This window comes from Anomalospiza imberbis, chromosome Z (assembly GCF_031753505.1).
Source record: "Anomalospiza imberbis isolate Cuckoo-Finch-1a 21T00152 chromosome Z, ASM3175350v1, whole genome shotgun sequence".
NCBI lineage: Eukaryota > Metazoa > Chordata > Aves > Passeriformes > Viduidae > Anomalospiza > Anomalospiza imberbis.
In genome coordinates, this window is record NC_089721.1 from 22,806,192 (window position 1) to 22,821,644 (window position 15,453).

The window sequence follows — 15,453 nt, forward strand, 5'->3', positions numbered from 1 at the left end:
GTTCTAATTAAAGAGACAAAAAACACTCTCCTGAAGTCCATCTGTAGTGGGTTGACCCTTGCTGGATGCCAGATGCCCATCAAGCTGCTTTATCACCCCCCTTCTCAGCTGGAGAGGGGAGAGAAAGTACGACAAAAAATCTCATGGGTCAGGATAAGGACGCGGAGACATCAGCCACCAATTACCATGAAGAGGAAACAGACTCGATGTGGGAAAAATTTAATTTAATTTATTGTCAATCAAATCAGAGTAAGTAAGATGAGAAATAAGGGAAAAACATTTTACAACACCTTCTCTCCATGTCTTCCTTCTTTCTGGGCTCAACTTTACTCACAAATTTTCTTCCTCCTGCAGATGTGCAGTGGGGCAGTGGAAGGAGGTTGTGGTCAGTTCATCTCACATGGTCATACAGGTCATAGAACTGTAAGTAGTGTTATGCTGTGCAGTCCTTCCTTCCAATAAATAAAATGTAACAAAATGACTCAACACTTGCCAGTTTGGAGAATATACCAAATTATTCAGGGATACTGCCAGGGACCAGATTGCTGATGACAAAACTGCTGATTACCATGGAAACCCTGGCAGGTATATCTACATGCACCAAGAAATTCCACTGGCTGTGCCCTTAGTCTGCAGGAACTGCATCTCTAAGATGGAAGTCACCATGATTGAACTGAAATGAAAAAGCAGAACTCTGCTAAAGTAGATAAACAGCTGCTTTAAGACTGGCTTATGACTGTTATCAACTTCAGTTGGTTACAAAGCTGCAAGGAGTTCACAGCAGTTAAAAAATGGCAAAACTCAGGTTACAAACCCCAAATATTTGTTGAACTGAGGTTACTACAGTGTCATTTCATCCTAGCATCCCATGCTTTAACACACACAGACTGGCCAATAGCAGATGTTCAGGAGGGGTGGAACACCTCTCCTGTGAAGAAAGGCTGAAAATATTGAGATTGTTGAGCCTGGGGAAGAGAAAGCTCTGAGTCAACTCTCTTGTGGCCTTCTAGGTCCTAAAGGAAGCCCACAAGAAAAATGGAGACAATCTTTTTATAAGGGCATGAAGTGACAGGACCAGAGGAGAATGCCTTTGAACTGAAAGACGATAGATTTAGACTGGATATTAGGAAGGAATTCTTTACTGTGAGGGTGGTGAGGCACTGACACAAGTTGCCCAGAGTTCTTGTGGATGTCCCACCCCTAGGAGTGTTCAAGGCCAGGCTGGATGGGGATTTAAGCAACCTGGTCTAGTGGAAGATGGTCCTGCCCATGGTAGAGAAACTGGAGCTAGATGAACCCTAAGGTCCCTTCCAACCCAAACCACTCAACTCTGTGATTTGTGAAGGGCCGCAGAGGAGTAGGACAGTTTACTCATATTTGTTGCTTCATCCTGCCAGAAGCATCAAAGACCTCAGCAAGGGAGGATGGAAACAGCCATAGCGAAATCTGTTACTTAGAAAATATTTTGGTGCTCATTCCACTTCAAGAAACAGTTGAAGACCGTCACAATAAAATGAAAATAACATAATTGTAATGTGGTAATGTGCAATACGGTAAAAGGTTATAGCATAAGTCTTCTCTGACGTCGGAAGACAGCGAGGTAAAAGGCCAGTAAACATTTCACTTGCCCGCCGGACGAAGCCGTGCAGTAACACCCCGGACGACTCCAACGGCGCACCGCCTCGGCGATCGACTGCTCAGGCCGCGCCCGGCCCCGCCCGCCGGCGGGCGGGTGTCGGCGCGGAGCTCGATTGAGCAGCCTGTCCCCCGGCCCTGCCGCCCCGCCGGTGCCGCAGGAGGGCCCGTGCGCGCTCCCGGGGCTGCTCTCGATGCTGCGCTGGCTGATCGGCGGCGGCCGGGAGCCGCAGGGCTTGGCGGAGGTGAGGCGGCTCCCTGGGAGCCTTACGCTTGGGGCTGGTGGTGTCGTGAGGTCGGGAGGCGCTGGGCCACGGCCTTTCCCGCTGGGTGGGTCTTGGCCCCGGGATGGGTCGTGCTCCGGACCGAGTCGCGGCCTGCGAGGTAGTCGGACTGACAGAACGGATTACGGGCGTTCTCGAAGAGAAACAGGGGTGCTGGGAAAGCACAGAGGCGAACCTCAAGGACTGTGTCTTGGTGCTTCAGTTCAAGGAGGACATTGAGGTGCTGAAGCATGTCGGGAGAAGGGGAACGGAGATGAATGCGGGGTTTGGACCACAAGTCCAGTGTTGAAGGAGCTCGGTTGGTTTTATCTTGGGGAAAAGGAGGCTCAGGGGAGATCTTATCACTCTTCTCCAACTATCGGAAAAGAAGGGGTAGCCTTGGGGGTTGGTGTCTTGTCCCAAGCAACCAGTGACAGGATGAGGACACAGTCTCAAGCCGCACTAGGGGAGATTCAGGCTGAGCATCAGAAATAATTTCTTCACAGAAAGAGTGGTTAGATATTAGAATGGAGTGCTAAGGGATCACCACCCTTCGAGGTGTTTAAGGACTGGACGTGGCACTCAGTGCCGTGGTCTAGTTGACAAGGTGATGTTTATCATAGGCTGGGCTCGATCTCAGACGTCTTTCCCAACCTAATTGATTCTGGGAACAGCAGAACGACTGAGCTAAGCTCCTGCTTTGCGGGAGTTATGGTGTGTTTCATGCAGCTCTTGCAAGTCCTGTTGTCAGGACTCTGAGGTTGATAATGTAAGTTATAGGCAGTAAGTTGTTACTTATGTGTCACAGTAGTTTGTAGTAGTTTTCCAGCATTTATTCTTAGTACCTCATCCATTAAATATGCTTTGTTATGAAGTGCATTATACACTGACATCCTTGCTGCTGCTCAGATTAAGGGTAATGTTACTGGATTAGAGGGTGAGATTTTTTGAGTTTTCATGTCTCCAAGAGTCTGCTGAAGTTCTCAGCATGGATTTAACAAGAGTTAATTAAAGTATTGCTGTGCTCCATGCACTTAGTCCTTTTGTAATTTAGGCAAGTGTGAGGAAATAATTGTTTTTCAGCTGCTGTTCATGAGCAAGTTATGCCAATATTATGATTGACTTTAAAGGTCAGTACTTAATTTGGGTCTGCACCAGCTTGGAATGATGATGTGTGGAAATACCTCTGACTTTTGTCATCAGTCAAAATGCCAGATTTTCAGGCTTGTGTGCAGTTGTTTTTAGAAGGAGGATAGGAAACACAATGCAGTTTTTTAAGATGCTCTAGAAAACTGTGTTATTGTGTGTCCCTCTCCAAAGTTTAGACTCTGGCTTTGGTTTATATACTGTGATTTAATAAAGCATGAGCGTAAATCAAGGTGTGGCCTGCTTCTTCCATTCCGCCATTCATGCCTTGGTTAAATCCATCCATAGGACGGATTTTCTCATTGTTTTGCTCTCACAGAGTTGTGGAATGATAGTAATAATTTTGGTTCTCAGCTGAAAATCTGAAGAAGACGTATTGCTGAGGGTTAGTCCTCTGACTTTTCCCCTCCTGCATGATCTAGTGTTGTTTTATCTAATAATCTTTGTCACCATTAGTTCTGCAATAGGTAAGAAAGCCCACAGCAGTGTGTGGGCTATGGACTTTCCTGTGCTGTGACTTCAGACAGATGTGTTAGAGAGTGGCATTGCACTGGGTGAATAGAGGAGGCCTCTGGCAAAGCTGTCCTAAATTTGTGAAATGGAAATTTCTCCTTACCCATTTCTTTTTTTTTTTTTTTTTTTAACTGTGGAATCAGAATCTCTTCACTTGATGGGCAGCCATGGTGTTCATCTTAAGCAGGGTGGCTCTGGTGGTGGGAGCACTTAAGTGCAGGAGCATTGTGGTCCATAGGAGCTAATCTGTCATGCTCCATGATCCATAGATCAGTATTCCTGTGTACTTTCGTATCCATGTTTTTCATGAATAGCTTTTGAAAATCTCACTTTGTAAATGCTTCACATCTTAGGAAGTTTTGAGGTTGAGATTAACATTTTGGTTTTTTTTTTCCTGATTACTGTAATGTTGCTTACAGCTCATGCATAAAAATATGCATGTTGGGAATAGATTCCATTAACATCAGTATTCAGCTTTTACCTCCAAAAACTTGGTTGCTACAGGAGAGTCCAGTTAATAGTTTGTATAAAAAATAGATTTCTTCAGAGAAAGAACACTTATGTAACCCAACACTTGGGTAAATATCAGTGAAGGTCTGAAGACAGCATACTTGTATGACATTTCTTGGGAAAAAGATGCTATTTTGTTCTCAGATATAAGTACCTTATAAGTGCTGTACCTTTTAGTATTCACAGGCCTTGTCAGAATTAAGATTAGACATGTTATTCAAAAGAAGTAATACCATCTTGTATTGAATAGAAAGCAACATCAGACTGTAGAATTGGGGTGTTAATGATACAAATTCTGAGTTTTTCAGAATGGTGTTAAAATTGTTTTCTGAATGTATGTTTTCTGATTGTAGTATTGCTATACTGAGATTTCCTTAGGATTTTTAGAACTCTCATTTTTTTAAAGAAATGTTTAGATTAGCTTATAATGGATGAACTTCAAGTTATTTAATTTGTTATTACGGCCATGCAGATTCTATTTGCATTATTTTAAAGGGGAACTGCTGTTCTCATGTGATTGCACAAAACAAGGAACAGTTCCTTCATGAAATGCATCAGGTAGCACAAAATCAAGATAAAATCAAAAGAGCTTAATTTAAAAATCAATAACTCTTCATTTTTAAAAAAGCCACAGGTTTCTTTCTATTCATGTTTATTAACTGTATCATTCTTAGTTTCTGAAGAATATTATCATAGTATCAATATCAAAGTAATAGAAAGTAATTTATTAATCCTGCAAGAAAAAGTTCAACTTTCTGAGGATAACATGTTTGTGTTTCATGTGGTGTTACCTGTCATGTTCTGGGTATTGTTCAGCATTCTGCAGCTGCTCTTTTTACAGTGTACATTCTGTTGAAGTTCTCAAAGAAAGGACAGTCTTGGAAATAGTATGATGTTAACTGTTGTGTAAAATAAATCTAAGGGGAGAGAGTGCTGTCACTGAATAACTACTGAGCTATTTAGATGGTTAAAAAAATTCTGACAACTTATTTCAGAATGTTTCAGATCTTAATTAGAAAAAAGTTGCCTTAAAATAAAATGATGATCGAGATTGGCAGAACTATTCTGCCTTGAAAATGCAGTTCTATGCAGTATTTTATTGACCCTGTCTAGTGATCAGCTCGCTCCGAGTGATAGATTGTTCTTTTAATTAATAGTCTAGTCGGGGGTAATTGCAGATGCTGTTCTATAAAAGGATTAATCATTCTCTGTGTTTTTTTAAGCAGTTAGCTTTGGTATTTTGTGAATAGAGTACCAGTGAGTGATTTGTATATTATGGAAGAGAACAGCATTTGTTCTTATTTGTTTTAAATATGTTGTCTTTATATAGGATTTTAAAATTGAACAGTAGATGGAAGATGTGAGAGGTTCACAGCCATCTTGTAAGAGGTGTACTTTAATGAAAAACTGAATGTATGGTGAATTGAGTTATGAAGCTGGCTTCACATGACAGCTTATAACTGAGCTGGGTTTTCATCTCACTGTATCAGCGATTAAATCAGTACAAAATGTTTTTGTTGAAAAGAAAATGCTGTATCGTAATTTAAAATACATACTATAAAAAGCTATTATTTACATGAAATAACAGGAAATTATATTTTATAATGATTTTCCTTAAGGCAACATGATATTTCAGAAACTTTACACACGAATCTGTGTGTAGATTGTTAGACATTACAAAGACCTGATGAAAATTATTATGTTAGTACAAAATAAATTTACTTCCTTTTTTATGAATTTTAGAAATCGTCTGTACAGACAGTTGGTGAAGAACAAATACAGAATCCTTACACGGAGCTCCTTGTGTTGAAAGGCCATCAAGATATAGTGCGATTTCTAGTGCAAATAGATGATTGCAGGTATGAAATGCCATTTCAAATTGTTTCACAATGTCCTTGGCAATATGTTTGTAAAATTGTAGTAACATTTTAATCCTCTCTTTTTACTTTTGAGGGGTGAGAGCTGGGAAAACTAACGTTAAGTTAAGGGATGTATACTCCTTTTTCTTGCTATGTTACTGTATCTTTTGGCTTCTCTGTTAAGTCATACTTTAATGAGAAAATGATGGTGATAATGTTACATTTATCAGTAAAGAGTCATCTGTTTGTAAGAATTGTCTTTAGCTAATTCAGCTGTTCTTTTTCAGTCTGTTCCTGGTCTGAGTGCTCCTTCTGTATATGCATAGATTCTCACAGGACAATATGCAGTACTGTCTGCTGCTGTTCTGACAGGATGCATGTGTTAATAGTCTCTGAATTGAGGATGGCTGTTGCTTTACCTACTGGTTCTACGGAATAGTGTAATAGACTCCTACAGATTGCTGTAGCAATTGGACATGACATCTTCAATAACGAGTGTTGGCTTTTCCTTTCTTTCTGATCTTTTGTTGCACTTTCTTTTGATGCTGTAGTGCTAAATCCACCTGAGCTTTGGTTAATGCAATTTTTTTAGCTTTGCAAGTTTTAAAGTTTTTAGCTACTTTATTCAGAATGACTACTTAGCACAAGTCACCATATACCTAATCTCTGCATTACATGTCTCTTCCTGTTTGATCTGGTTCAACTTCCTATACTTCTTTGAAACCTGATAGTTCCTTTGTTTCTCTCCTTCAGGTTTCAGCTATATGTACCTTTCTGTATATTTCCTAACAATCTCTGTCTGTAACTTCTGAAGACTGAGTTATCTATCTTCTGAGGACAGAGTTATCTAAAAACTGGAAAATTGGTTAAGAAGATTAAATAATTGTATTTACCTTTGTCACTTAGGAAGTGTGACTAAGAGAATGAATTATGATAGTTGTACATTTCAACCTAGTTTCTGTTTTAGTTTTCTCTAAATTTACCTTGCATGTTCTTTAATTTAACATAATTCTACAAGAGAAGAAATAATTTTCTGCCTTAAAAGTAAGGCTTTGAAGTCTTTATTCAGTCATAAAATGTAGTGACTCTTGACTAATGTGGAGAATTAAATAGAAAACGTTTAGTGACTAAGAACATAAGTAATAGGCAAGATTAGCTCTGTTAAGGAGCTGTAGTAGTTTATATCTTTTACAGATTAGACAGAGAAGGGAAATTCTAATACAGTCATCAATACACTGCATGAAGTTAATATGGCCAAGAGTTTGTTCTATATCCTTGCAGTGTACAGCAGGTGTTTCATGAAGGAAGGTTCTCTTCCTCCCCATGCACATTGATAGGAAGAGACCATGCTAGTGGTGTCTTCCAGTTCAGAAATGCCCACAGAATCTTATTTTCTAGTATTATATGTATCTATATACATACATAAATTTCACAGAAGACTCCATAGAGGATTTTTAGCTTGCTGGTTTTTATTTTAAATGTCATAAATATATATATATGTCAGGAATGTTATATGCATTCTTAAAACATATATTTTTCTGTGTAGTAGTCCACCAGAAGATTCCTATAAAAATGGAAGAATCTTATGTGGTTTCTTCAGTCTTTTTCTTCCCCAGACAAGTTAGTAAAATAACCCTTTATTAAAGTATGTTTTTCTCAAATGTAAAGTGAATGTGTAATTCATCTTTGTAGAAACACTGCAGTATTCGTAGCTTGTACATGCAGTCTTATAAAAAGAAATCTTTTGCCATTTTGGGCTATGTTATTTGGTGGCAGGTAAATTACTAAAGCTAAACTAATGATAATCATTGTAAAACTAAAGCCTAAGTGGCGATGTTTAACATAGGTTATGAAATAGCATATGGATAAAGAGTGAATTGCATAGCAGGTTAGTATTCTGAGAATTTGAGAAGTTTAATAGAGTTGTTTCAGTTGTTACTGGCAGTAATTCTAAATTTTATTTATCAAGAATATGGCATTTTCTGTATTGTTAAACACATGATAATATTTTTCACTTGATTCTTTTCAGTAAGACTAGTATTGTTACTCAGCTTCTGAAATGTTTTTGTTTAGTTTCTGCAACTATTCCATTGTGTGCTTTTTGTCAAGTACTGTAAGCCAAGTTTCACGCTTCAGGTCTTTAGATAATATCATCTTAGTGAGAATTTTACAGAAGGATTTTCTTGTTTTCTCAGTGGCTCAGCTAAAACCAGTGAGTGGAAAATTTTCTCATATTGGTTTTTGAAGATACTAAATAAATCCTCTATGAATGTAACAGAAAGCTGGTTGTTTTTTTTTTTGTTTGTTTTTTTCTTCTTTGCTCTTGTACTTTTTAAACATGACATAAGGCTCAACGATTGGAAGATCACTAAAGAAGGCTAAGCCTCAGCAAGAGTCTGCCAAAAACTGGACTGAGATAAAATTGCAAGTAATACTCTAGCATTTGACACATTAAATTAAACAGAGTTCATAACACGTTTTAAGAATAGATTTTTTTATTGATGATTTGATAATTTCTTTCTCCTTCAGGAAACAGACAAGGTTATAGATTATGGTGATCATGATTGAAAAAGACTGAGGTGACCCATGAAGATACTTTTTTATAACACTATTGGAATTCTTAGGTCTTTATATTAGGTGTATGTTGATAATCAACCTATTTAAATATGCTGTTTCAGTTTAGAAACTGTAATTAGGATTTACAAATACATGTTTATTCTTTAAAGACTGAATCTGATATATCTTGTAAGCATTTTTACTTCCATAAGTATTTACTGCTTTTCCATTACATTACGATATAATGAAGTTTTCAGTTTGTTATGGTTCTTTGTTTGGTTTGTTTTTTTTCTAGGTTTGCATCTGCAGGAGACGATGGAATCGTATTTCTGTGGAATGCTCAGGTTAGCTGTCTTTTTTAGAAGTGGCTTTTGTGCTCTGGACAGGGTAGAAGTTGTAAAGAAGAGGTGGAAATGTCTAGGAGCAAAAAAAGTGGAATAAATAAGAATTGCTGCAGAGCTACTGTTTGAAAGTGTTTTTCTGTTTAAAAGCAGAAGTATGTATGAAGTTGTGACTTTAATTACTCTTTGAAAGTATGTTCTGTGTTTGCTGTAAATGCTGAAATGCTGACTAGTAACTCAACAAATACGTAGCAAGATCCCAAACTTGCCAAGATTTTTATATACATGTCAGATTTAAATACATTTCAGTCAGTCTATTAGTAATACCTCTTTAGTATGATTGATTAATAGAGAGCTATCAAAAAATTGTATTTAAAAGATACCAAAGTCAGTAAGAATTAAGCATTTCATGCCATGCACGAACAGGCCCTTAGTTTCTTGCTGTGATAAAAACTTCTTTGCAACTTTTGAAAACCTTAAGAAGACATTAGTTTTATCATACAAATAGTGCTCTGTAAGTGTGACACCTGCCGTTTTGCTCTACTGCTCTGTTTCTCCGTATCATTGACAAAACTCTAGAGAACCAATGAGCATCAGACCTAGGTTAAGGAAGTCTAGTATATCAGTTACATTGTTTAGTAAGAAGTTAGAAGGGTCTACAGTTTACCAGACATTGAATTGAAGAAACAAAAATTGCAGATTTTAATTTTTCTTTAAAATATTCTAAAAAATTTATGTGACATTTATGATGGTCAGAATGAGAGACTTGAAACTTTTCTTTTGAGCAGTTTCTGCTAGTGCTTTGCTGGTTTCGAAGGCCTTTTATAATATTGTAATTCTATAATTTGGAAAAGGGATTATATATGAATATATATGCCCAGTATTCTGAGCAGCTTGTGCACATGAACCTCATTTGGATATCCAGCTTTATGAAGTGAGTTCCATTTTCTACTTCTGTGGGACTTCTATTGTGTTTGTTAAAGCAAATCTTTGTACATTTAATTTAAAACATTAATCACATCTGTCAAGAAGTTTGCAGTTAAAATTACCCTGTATTTTAGCTGTATGTTTAAAATGCCTGTTTGCTTCTGCATGTTTGTTTATAGGGTTTTGCCATTTAACTAAAATGTTAGTGGAAGTAGCTGTAGTTGTCTAAAGCACCCGCTTTAATCTGTAGATAAAGTGCATAGCAAATAAATCTGGCAGGAGGTTGGTCATAAATATAGGTCAGCTTTTTCCAATACTTAAAATTTTAAAAAATACATTTTCAAGTAAGAATTTGTCAACAAATCTGAATTTCTGTAGTATTTATTAAGGATGATTAGCCAATATTTGCCTTAAAATTAAATGAGTTTAATACAGAATTTTGTTCTTAAGGGCTTTTAGAGATTTTTTACTCAGAGAGTAATTTGCATCATGTTCTACTTCTTTAAACTTACTCATAGTAAGTTATTTAATTTAAGATCTTGAACAGTACTGAAGGTAGTAAGTAGAAAAACCTTAAATTTCTTTAGGAAGGAAGATTTTAGACTCATAGTAATTCTTGCTTTAAAAAGTCATTCAGTACCTATATTTTGTGCTACTGTAGGCATTTTTCTATTTTAACCTTAGTTTTCCTAACCTATGTTTTTATTTTTCAGACTGGAGAAAAACTTTATGAACTTCATGGGCACACACACAAAATTACAGCTATAGCACCATTTTCTTCATCAGATGTTACTGAAGAAAAAACAGATTTGATTATAACAGCATCAGCTGACAGAACAGTTATTGTATCCTTTGATCTGGAGAGAATTTAAAATTCTATGGGCTTTTTGTGTTTTTATTTGTAAAGATAGCACTGACACAGGCTGCAGCCCATCTCAAAACTTAATGGCTACCAATACCCACTAGGTGTAATTGGATTACACAGTGGTTTAACTAGTTGTTGTTCACATGTAGATAAAACCCTTGCCACAAAAAAAATTAATCCATAATGGGCCTTTATGAATACATTGTTTAGGCCATAGTGAGAAGACTGTCAGGGTTTAGGAGACTTGAGTCTTTGCATACCTCTTTCCTAATCTGTCATTTAGTTACCAAAACAGCATTTACATTTATGATACACAGAAACCTTTCCATTTCCTTAATAAATAAAGACAGGTTTGGGACTGCACTAGTGGCAGACAGGTTCAAAAAGTGTCATGTTTCCATTCTACTGTAAAGGTACTGAGGAAAACCTATGAATGTCTATTGTTTTGTTTTATACATTAAGCTATTATGTCTGGCTCATGGGTGATGTGGGCAGGTGTGTTAGAATGAATGGCATTGCTTTATTTAAGAATAGGTACATAAAGAGTGGCTGAGAAGTGGGCATAATTCTTAATTTGTTTTTGGAAATCTTAATACCTCAATTTTCTTTTTGAAAGGATGTAGATCAAAGGTAGTGCTGTGACTTGGTTTTACTACTGTGTTGGAAAAGGCAACCTACAACATTTAAAGTTATTATACTGTTGATGAAAAATGTAACACATTAATGTGTAATTAAATATGTATTTCTCAGAGACCTTGATACTGTATTTCATAGTACTTACTTATCTATCTAACTAAAGCTCATGATCATTTCACTGAGAAATTCCCTGAAGAACTTTTGCAGGAGACATATGTCTGATTTTTGTTCTGCAGTGTTTGACAGTTCTTCAAAGACTGAATGTATGGTTGTCTGGAGGGAGTGATCTATGTGTTTGGAACCGAAAATTAGATCTCTTGTGTAAGACCAGTCATCTTACTGATGCAGGTAAAAATGGAAATGACTTGTTATAGCTCTTAAAGTGCAAGTAAAATGGATCTGTATAATGATGCAAAACCAACTTGGAAAATTAATTTTAATTCTAATGATAACAATTATGTATTAGAGCCCCCTTTTATTTTTTTTTAATGTCAGATTTAATAGTTTCCGAACTAAGACCGCTTTTAATGTCCTGTGTTGTATAAATTTTAGAATATCTCAGATCTCAGTAACTGTATGTTATCTTGGACTACAGGGCTAGAGCTCAGATGCTGATTTATGTGTTTGCTGTAACATGTACCAGATCCTTTGATTGGCTTTTTATGTGATTGAGTGGGAGTTCTATTATATTTCTAAGAAAACCTTTGTAATAGTAGAACAGTACTTTGTAATAGTAGAGCAGTTACTTTTTTATTGTTAAGAATCAGTACTTCTGATGTAGAAAATGCATGTTTTGATAGGAATATAATAATCAGAAATGACTGTTAATAATACTTCTCTATTAATGAACTTCTATATTATCTGTCAATGTGAAGAAAATTGTTGCATGCTATTGCTATATTTACCAAGATGCTTACAAAGCTATGAATTACATTCCAAGGTGGAACTGATATTGGCCTTATTTTTGTCATAGAATAGAGTAGTGGTAGGCAAAGCCTTCTGAATACATAAGGATATTAATACTTCTTTTGATTCAGTATGAAATATCATGCTAAATACCATTTGGACTGTGGTGCCTATTATGAAGTGCTATTGAAACTTTGGTACAAGGAATAATGGAATCTGTGGCATGAGCCCTCTCTTCTGTCATAATCTCTGACTTCCTTTGTGGGAAGGAGGTTGCTTATTCCTTGGGGAATTTTCCTCTGATGGTTCTTTGGCACAGGATGGGGAAATTCTGTGCAGGATGAAGAAAGAAAGATGATAGGAAGCTGGGTATTTTATCATATGCTTTATTATTCTTCATCTTGCTCTGCATATTATTTTAGAATTGTGCATACTTGAGGTAGTATGCACAATTAAAAGTATCTAATAATTTTGGTACTGCCTATATTTAGAGCCTAAATAATTGTCATGATGTTTTTAATACTGTCCAGCATTAGAACATAAATATCTTAATTGGATTTAAAGTAAAAAGATGATTTACCTTCAGCTTCACCACAAGTTTGATGTTCAGAATTCTGCTTGATTCAGCACCAAAACTCCTGACCTTACCTCTGTTTGAGATAATCTGTTCATTTCTGATGCCATTTAACTTCAGGCAATAGACTTTGGTTTTGATAAGTGGAAAGATTGTTAAAAACTTTATTAATAAGGAATTAGCAGTTTGTTGTGTTTTCTTGTGATTAATTAATATCATTTTACCCCTTTTTACAAAGGCATCAGTGCTTTGGTTGAATTGCCCAAAAATTGTGTTGCAGCAGCAGTTGGCAAAGAGCTAAGTGAGTATCTTGCATTTTCCAGTGTTCATGCTCCTCCATAAGAGTTGCTTATCAGAGATGTGTGTGAAGAGCACTCTGCTGGAATTGTATAGGAAAAGTAAATGGTATTAGGGTGTGGTCAGCAACAGTTTTTCTTTCACCATTGACAAAGAGGAGACTATACTAATCTTACTCAAGAATTTTTTAGAAATATGCATGCAAAACAAAACTTTTCTATATTTAGAATCATAAAATCACTAAGATTAGAAAAGATCTCCAAGATCATTGAGTCTAAGCTTTGGCCTATCAGCACTTTGCCACCTACTATAGAATTAAGTACCATTTCCAGTACACCGTCAGGATGCTTAGTCCTCCACATCCCTGGGCAAGCCATTCCAATTCCTAACTACCCTTTTGGAGAAGAAATTCTTCCTCATGTCCAACCTGAACCTCCCCTTGAACAGATTGAGGCCACTTCCTTTTCTCCTGTGACTTGTGGCCTGTGAGAAGAGGCCAATGCCCACTTTGCCATGACCTCTTCTCAGGCAGGTGTAAGAAGTGACAACCCAAGCTCTCTTCTCATAAGACTTTTATTCCAGACCCTTCACCAACTCTGTTGGTGTTCTTTGGACACACTCCAGCACCTCAATATCTTTCTTGTCATAAGGGACCCAGAACTGAACACAGAACCTGAGGTGTCACCTCAAGTGGCTGTTGTGGCCTCACCAGTATGGAGTACAAGGGGATAAACACTGGCCCTGGTCCTGCTGGCCACACGGTTGCTGATGCAGGCCAGGATGCCACTGGCCTTAGCCACCTTGGCACCCACTGGCTCATGTTGGTCAAGCAGGACCTGTCTTTCTTAAACCGACACTGTCTGAGTCTGATTCCCTGGTTGTTCTGTATGCGCTGTGTGATCACACTCAAGATAATTTGTTTCATCACTTTACCTGGCACTGGGGTTAGGCTGATTGGCCTGTGGGTCCCTCAATCCTTCCTACAACCAGTCGTGTAGATGGGCATCACATTGACCAACCTCTATTTGACTGGAACCTTCCTGGTATATGAGGACTGATGATAAATGACAGAGATTAGCTTGGTGAGCTCTTCCGTCAGCTCCCTCAGTGTTAGTGCCACCTGTCCTGTCCACAGATCTGATTGTGGCAATTGACATTTGTTCTTCTGGAGAAGGTCTGGAATTGCTTATCTGGGTTGTCAGATACTCAGATTCTCTAGAGCCTCCTTATCGTGGGATCTGAAATATGAGATATTGAAGATCTCTGACTGTCCAAAGCTATAATGAATAGCTTTTGTAGTACGCTTCCGATAGAAAAGAAATTACAAGACTGATTAAAATTAAGTCTTAATTTCTGACAATATTGGTTGCCTTACTAGGGGATATTTCATTGTTTTTGAATATTAATATTTCAGATAGATGAGTCCTGAAGAAACATGTTTCACTTATAGTAACTTATTCATAAAGTCTGATACTTTTCACTTCTGGTGTGGACTATTTCTCTGAATTTGAGAGTTACTAGGCTGTATTTGCTGTGGTTAAGAGGCCTTAATGCAATAAAAGCACTGAATTAAGTGCTTCCTGTTTTTTGAAGTTATGAGTGATCATAAGTGGCTCTTATACAGTCTCACTTAAAATGCTTAATTTATATCTCTGAAAATGTTTTTTTATTTAGCTATTGCTCCATCTTATTACAAATGCAAAAGCTTATTTAGACAATTTTTCTATCTTTGAAGTAATTTTTAGGTTGAGTGCTTCTAACAATGGGTCTGAGGTTTGGAATATCCTTGAAGTAAAGCGTCTTGTTGACCATCAGGATAACATTTCATCATTAGTCAGTGTTAATGGTAAGAGTAATTTTATAATGTTACTGGTTTTGTTTGTTACCAGAGGGGTATTTCACCTATGGAGTTTTTATTTGAACCAAAGTTTTAACTGGAGTGAAACTAGTAACCAGTGGATGTACCTTTTTGTGTAGCTGCAAAGGTAGTGATATGACAAAATATAATTCCTTTGTTTATGGATTAGCAATGAAATGAAACCAGGCCAGTTGTAATGTAGAAGGGTCCATGTCATTGATGGAAATGGAACTCTTGGTCTTTCTGTTGTGAAAGTTAAAAATGCTACTTTTTTTGTCTTGTTCCTTCTTATTTTTTAAATGGGATATGCGATGCCATGGCCCTTGCAGTTGTAGTCCTAAGGTAACTGGAGATTCAGAGTTTACAGATGTGAGCCTGCATAAAGGTCCTCTATAGAGAAGGTCTGGAAGCTGATATGATCTATGCTGCTCATTAGGGTAATACTGAACTAATACCTGAAATTCTGTCTGCTCTGATGCAAGTGTCAGCCCTTTCTACTCTACTCTTTTGTTCCCTGATTTGTGGTTTTTTTTTTTTTTTTTTTTTTTTTTTTTTTAATGGAGCAGC

General features: G+C 37.1%; 2 protein-coding genes across 3 annotated transcripts in view; both read left to right on the plus strand.

Annotated features, from left to right (window-relative positions):
• Nucleotides 1-15,453, plus strand: part of TBCA (tubulin folding cofactor A) — a 530,652-nt gene that overhangs the window by 100,030 nt on the left and 415,169 nt on the right. The gene's annotated exons all lie outside the window — the stretch shown is intronic.
• Nucleotides 1,761-15,453, plus strand: part of WDR41 (WD repeat domain 41) — a 28,568-nt gene continuing 14,875 nt past the window's right edge. Inside the window, exons 1-8 of one of the 2 annotated variants that reach the window (XM_068177509.1) lie at nucleotides 1,761-1,880; nucleotides 5,811-5,926; nucleotides 8,778-8,826; nucleotides 10,464-10,595; nucleotides 10,966-11,028; nucleotides 11,488-11,599; nucleotides 12,970-13,032; nucleotides 14,764-14,874. In XM_068177509.1, the coding sequence (XP_068033610.1) occupies nucleotides 1,830-1,880; nucleotides 5,811-5,926; nucleotides 8,778-8,826; nucleotides 10,464-10,595; nucleotides 10,966-11,028; nucleotides 11,488-11,599; nucleotides 12,970-13,032; nucleotides 14,764-14,874 (697 nt within the window). In that variant the 5' untranslated portion in view covers nucleotides 1,761-1,829. Of the gene's footprint in view, nucleotides 1,881-4,601; nucleotides 4,626-5,810; nucleotides 5,927-8,777; nucleotides 8,827-10,463; nucleotides 10,596-10,965; nucleotides 11,029-11,487; nucleotides 11,600-12,969; nucleotides 13,033-14,763; nucleotides 14,875-15,453 lie in introns of those variants that run through there. The other variant, XM_068177510.1, reaches the window with a different exon arrangement.